Genomic DNA, 6,340 nt, shown 5'->3' with positions numbered 1-6,340 from the left:
ACGTAGAGGAGGCACTTCGGAGAGGCTTGCTGCGAAAGCAGATGACGCAAAGATGGCAATCCTTAAAGCTAACAGGCGAGAGCAAGTCATTGCCATCGTTGAGCTCAACGAGCAAGCATCCAATGAGCTGCTGAAAACCACTCAAATTAAGGTGGGCTGGATCAGCTGCAGATTAAGATGAAGGGTACGACTCGACCGATGCTTCAAGTGTATCGACTATGGACATCAGGCCAGATTCTGCAGGGGGCCAGATCGCAGTGGTCTGTGATACAAATGTGGCATGGGCGGACACAGGGCAAATGTCTGTACGTCCGAACCGCACTGCGTCCTATGTAAGGGCTTGACGATTAAGCCCGAGGGCATGAACCTTAATAATATCCCAGGGACGGGAGCCTGCTTCGTTTACAGATAAGCATTAGACCAGGCGAAAACCAAACAGGCATGGCAAGATTTCTCCAGGCCAATATGCACAGAAGTGAAGAGGCGAATGATCTATTAGATCAAATAGTTCCCGAGAAAAAAATCAACCTCCTGATCATCAGTGAGCAATATAGGAATAGGGACTCCCCAACATGGTACTCGGACAACCGTGGCCCAGCACCTATATGGGTGCGAAATTCAATAGGAATACCGGTTGAAGACCATAGCTCTAGAGACGGTTACGGCTGGATCAGGATCAAAGGAGTCACTTATGTAAGTTGCTACCTCACTCCGAACAAGAGCATCCAGGATTTCCAGGAAAAACTCGATCTACTTGAGGACACTTTACAGGAAGCAGGAGGAAGAATAATGACGGCCGGAGATCTCAACCCAAGGGCGGTGGAATGGGGAATGCGCAAAACAGACCCGCGAGGAAAGCGTATTCTGGAGATGGCTGCAAGACGTGGACTGCTAGAGATGAACACCGGCAAAACATCAACTTTTAGACGAGCCGGCAATGTAGGGACGATCCCGGACATTACTCTGGCTTCGGAAGAAGTGGCCCCTCTTATGGTGAACTGGCAAGTCTTGGAGGATTATACCGGAAGTGATCACCAGTATGTCAAGTTCACTATGAAAAAAAGCCTAGGTGTTAAGATACATAAGTGTAAGCGCAACGGCTGGAATGTGTCTAAAATGAACAAGGACAAATTTTCCCTGGCGGTAACCAGAGGGCAGAACAGCCTCATGGAGAGATCTGACATGGAAGCGGAAGCAACTATGGAAGCTACTATGCAGATCATAAACCAAGCCTGTGAAGCCTCGATGCCTCGAAAGAAGAGGTACAGAAACATGGATGCCGCCTACTGGTGGAACGAAGAAATCGCCGAACTCCGAAGGGAGTGTATAATATGCAGACGGACAGCCACCAGAAAAAGGGCAACAGGTGTTCAGACATACAAGGCAGCCAAGAAGGAACTGAACAAGGCGATAAAAAAGAGCAAAAGACAGAGCTGGGGGAAGCTACGAGAGGAAGTGGATGATGATCCTTGGGGTTTGGGTTACAAAATAGTAACCCGAAAACTCGGTTCCCTATCTGCTAGCGCATCAATGGGAGCGGAAACTATGAGGCACATCGTCGACGTACTCTTCCCGACGCATCCGGTGAGAGAGAAAGATTTCTATGAAACCCCTCTAACGAACATTCCATTCTTCACTGAGGAGGAATTAATAATAGCCGTAACCTCTCTTAAAAACAAAAAAGCGTCAGGACCCGACGGAATTCCGGCGGAAGTCTTGAAAGCAGTAGCACGCGTCTGCCCGCAGATCCTACTTTATATGATGAATGCTTGCTTAGCAGCCGGCATTCTTCATAAACAGTGGCAGGTCCAAAAATTAGTGTTGATTAGCAAAGGGAAAGGAGATCTGAATTCCCCATCATTAATAGATCTAAATTTCCCATCATCAATACACAGTACGGCTTCAAGAAGGGCCGTTCTACTATATATGCGGTCTAAGAGGTAGTGCAAACCATCGTTAAAGTAGAAGAAAGCCGCTATACCAAGAAGGTTGATCTTCTGGCAACCCTGGATGTCAATAACGCCTTCAACTCGGCCAGGTGGGCTGAGACGATCACAGCACTGGAGAGGTTCCAAACACCAGAGTATCTCATGCGTATATTGAGAGACCCAAAAAGGAAGAAAATTACATCCGGAGCTGCGCAGGGTTCAAAAGTCGGACCCGACTTGTGGAACATCTCCTATGATGACATTCTTAGATTAGAGATGCCGGAGGATACGTACCTGTCGAGACATACATTCCCTTGCAGATACCCACGGAAGTAGGATCAGTAGTTACCACAACGAAGGCAGCCATAAAACATCGGGGCATCTGGATGGATAACCGGCTGTCTTTCCATAAGCAACTGAAGCAGGCAGCAGATAAGGCAGCAAGCGTAACATCGGCACTCAGTATACTTATGGTCAACGTGAGTGGCCCAAGACCAAGCAAGCGCCGGCTGCTCATGACAGTGGCTCAGTCCATAATGCTCTACGGAGCTGAAATATGGGCTGACGCTCTCAAAAAGAAAACACACCGTAAACTCCTGGCAGTGGTGCAGCGAAGAGGCGCGCTCAGAATTGCGTGTTTTTATCGAACGGTGTCCGAACCAGAGATTGTAGTAATTGCAGGGACGATACCGATAGATCTTTTGGCCCAGGAGAAGAAGAAAGTCTTCCTCAGGAAGACGGAAGTCACATAGGCTGTAGCAAAACCCGAAACCAGAGTAGTCACCATGGAAGAATGGAAACAACGATGGAGTCTTGACCACCGAAGAAGATGGACCAACAGGTTGATTCCCGAGTTAAGTACCTGGTTAAACCGCAGGCATGGCGAGACGAACTACTATCTGACGCAATTTCTTTCAGGGCATGGTTACTTCCGTGACTATCTCTACAAGAGAGGAAAAGTCAGCAGCCCAAAGTGTGTGTATTTCGAAGAAGAAGAGGACGACCCGAAACACACTTTCTTCGAGTGTGAGCATCGGTTGGCAGAAGAAGGAGTTAAGGTTTAGTGGGTAGGTGCCGTTTCGGTAAGTCCCATTCTCACCTTCGTTCCTTGTGGAATAAGCGCCCATGTGTGCATCTAGCATATATGTATATATGCGTGACATGCATATACTGGGCTCATGGTCGCCAAATTTCGAATGTGGTTAGTGCCTGAACATTTCACCGTTTTTACTTCTATAACAAAAAAAAAATGCCAGTGCGTGGTATGACGAAAATATATTAGATTAGATTTTAGTGAAAGTGGAAGAGTCAAAGGAAACAGATTCTGGATGGACATTATATGAAATTATAAACTTGATGGTAAATTTTAATAAATATTTGCCGATAAATTCAGGCATATCAACATTTATTGATTTAGAATACAATATTAAAACAAGATGGAATCTCGTTTCTTATGCATAAACGTTTACATCGTAGAAGGTGATAAAAAATATAAGGACGGTTCAATTGTATCACAGTATCTAAGTAAAGAAAAGGCAGGATACCCTACATGATTATATTAATAATTGGAAAAAATTAAATGAGCAACAGTTACAACCTAAAAGCGCATTTTATTCCAAATTAAATGATGAAGAAATTTCTGATGAAGCTTAACGACGTGGTTTTGCAACCCATAATCTCGATCCCTTGCATGACCATATAGCTCCGGGACTAACTGGATTGTTTTATTTCAAAGATTGACACCGCGCCACGGGTATAAAAATAAGTGTTTTTTTGTTAAATAACTTCTTTGTCTGGCTGGTTATGAAACTATGTAATTTATTATGCGCTACGAAAGTGTGTGCTTTCTACTTGAAATGTGTTGCGAGGTGTTTTACTTATACATACATAGTTGCAAAAAGTGATCCGCGTTTGGATGCGGCTGTCTTAAAATGGTTTAATCAAGCGAACGACTTAGTAACTGGATATATTATTCAAGAAAAAGCTCTCAACTTAAACGAGAATCTCAACGGCCCGCAAACGTTTTAAGTTGGTTTAATCAAGGGAGCGACAGAGTATCTGGATCGATTATTCAAGAAACAGCTCTCGTTTTAAACGAGAATCTCAACGGCCCGCAAATTTTTCAAGTTGGTTTAATCAAGCGAGTGATATAGTATCTGGATCGATTATTCAAGAGACAGCTCTCATTTTATATAAGGTGCTCAACGGCCCGCAAACGTTTTAAGTACATAAGCAGGAAAACAATTTTTATTATAACGTGTAACAGTATTACAACCCAAAATTTGACAATTTTGATGTAACGCCTAAAACTAGGCGCAACCTACCTTGTCCCATATGAAACAGTGTAACGCCACCAATTATAAAAACAGTTTCGCTCTAGTAGTAGTATACGTATCTACGACATCCACAAAAAGTGTACCGCTCTGACGTCCATACGGATGCGTGGGTCGAAAAAAATTTACTGATTGGGGATTTGAAAAATACATCGATTTGTTCAAAGGTAAGTATCCAACAACTATGAAAATGCACTCTTTGTTTGAATAGAGAGTGCACTTTGATGCATGTGTCGTTCTCATAACTATTTAATTCTTATAGCTGAGATCTCTATGCAGTTTATCGCAATGGTAGCGAAGTATGTCGTTCTGACAGCGACACATCATTTTATAGCAAGTGTGGCGATGTCAGTGCACTACGTGTATACTTCCAACCACGATACTCTTTGTATCCTGCGGACAACGAAAACTTAACCTTCCAACCACTCTAATATTGCTACCATAGCTATGTGGAGTTTTTCGTGTACGGTAAGTTTACTACAGTCGGTAAGATAAAAACCACAAGATACTGAAAGTGTTACCGTGGAGGGATAAGAATTCAGAGAATACCGATAACTCAACCTATAATCGGTCAATGAGAGACTGTAATTGCAAACTCTACCCATATAAAATTCGTCATATTTTTTCTACAAATTAAATGATTAAATTGTATAAGGGTTGCGACACGTGCAATATATTGCAGTTCCTAAAATGGCAAATTTACACTTTCAAAAAGTGGGGCTATATGGCCTCGGCAGTGTGCCCAGAGGCAAACCGCGGAAAGAATGGTTAGAATGATTAGAATGATTAGGATTGATTACAATCCGTAGAAAATTGGGAACACTTTCTTGGCCATCAGGAATGTAAAAAAATTGAAACTAAAGAAAACTTAAAAATTCTGTAGAAATAAGATTTTTAAATATTTTTCTAGAGCGCGGTCAAACGAACTGTGTATTTATTTTTGTTACAAATTACTTATTCTTTTTTTGCGTTCCATTACGCTATAATTTTTCTATTGCAGTGATTTTAAATTGGGGATTTTTTTATTTTCTACCCACCCTAATATGTAAGTTGAGTTCTACAATGATAAGTATTCATATTTTATTATTATAAGAACATTCTTTATTTAAATATTCGCCATCACAAAAAGCATATATAATATCGTATTGGAGTTATATCAGATAATTCCATACTTATGTGAATTCCATAAGGAAAGGAATAAAAAATAGTTATGTAGACCAACAGAATTTCAAATCAGACAGGGTTCTAGACTTGAAATAGCACTTTTCTTGAGCAAGTACATTTTTACCTTCAAGAGAGAACGGATCGAGAGAATGAGACAGAGTGAATATATAAAGTTATAATAAGTAAATGAGGATACAAGACAAACTCATGGGGGTATGGAAGTAGAGTAGGACCACTATGGGAAATTTGGAGTAGCGGAAATCCGCCATGACAGATATTATGGGAAATTTGGAGTGAGGCAAATCCGCCAACACAGGTACTATGGGAAATTTAGAGTGAGGGGAATCCGCCATGACAGATATAATGAGAAATTTAAGTTGGGAAAACTCCGCCATGACAGATATTATGGGAAATGTGGAGTGGGGTAAATCCTCCATGATAGATATTATGGGAAATTTGGAGTAGGGGAAAAACGCCATGACAGATATTAATGGAAATTTGGAGTGGGGGGAATCCGCCATGGCAGATATTATGGAAAATTTGGAGTGGAGGAAATCCGTCATGACCTATTATGGGAAATTTGGAGTGGGGGAAGTCCACCATGACAAATATTATGCGAAATTTGGAGTAGGGGGGGATCCGCCATGATAGATATTATGGGAAATTTGGAGTGGGGGAAATTTGTCATGACATATATTATAGGAAATTTTACAACTATATACATATGGAGCAATCCCCATAAGCTTTCATGTAACTGTCCCTTGCTTGTATTTTAAATTTATAGGTTTAGATATGATCTATTGTACCTTTTATTTTTTCATTATATGCAGTACAACAAATTGAGAATGCGTTATGAGGCCTAAAATGTGCCAATAAATATTTAGAAGAACTTTTAGATTACAGTTTAACAAAAAA

General features: G+C 41.5%; 1 protein-coding gene across 1 annotated transcript; it reads left to right on the top strand.

The window, feature by feature from the left end:
* The first annotated feature begins 218 nt into the window (after positions 1–218).
* Positions 219–2,680, top strand: LOC117180687. The gene is made up of 4 exons (XM_033373177.1): positions 219–305; positions 409–1,894; positions 1,963–2,153; positions 2,198–2,680. The coding sequence occupies exons 1-4, from the start codon at positions 219–221 to the stop codon at positions 2,678–2,680; spliced, it is 2,247 nt and encodes a 748-aa protein (XP_033229068.1).
* The last annotated feature ends 3,660 nt before the right edge of the window (positions 2,681–6,340 follow it).

This window comes from Belonocnema kinseyi, chromosome 9, assembly GCF_010883055.1.
Source record: "Belonocnema kinseyi isolate 2016_QV_RU_SX_M_011 chromosome 9, B_treatae_v1, whole genome shotgun sequence".
NCBI lineage: Eukaryota > Metazoa > Arthropoda > Insecta > Hymenoptera > Cynipidae > Belonocnema > Belonocnema kinseyi.
Note: the sequence above shows the minus strand (reverse complement) of the source record. Positions and strands in the feature narration are given on the sequence as shown.

Bases quoted from the DNA above. Each gene is read 5' to 3' on its own strand.
- LOC117180687 (XM_033373177.1), top strand. From the start codon at position 219: ATGGACATCAGGCCAGATTCTGCAGGGGGCCAGATCGCAGTGGTCTGT. The intron at 306-408 runs GTACGTCCGAAC...CTTCGTTTACAG, and splicing joins CGGACACAGGGCAAATGTCT to ATAAGCATTAGACCAGGCGA. The intron at 1,895-1,962 runs GTACGGCTTCAA...CCATCGTTAAAG, and splicing joins TTTCCCATCATCAATACACA to TAGAAGAAAGCCGCTATACC.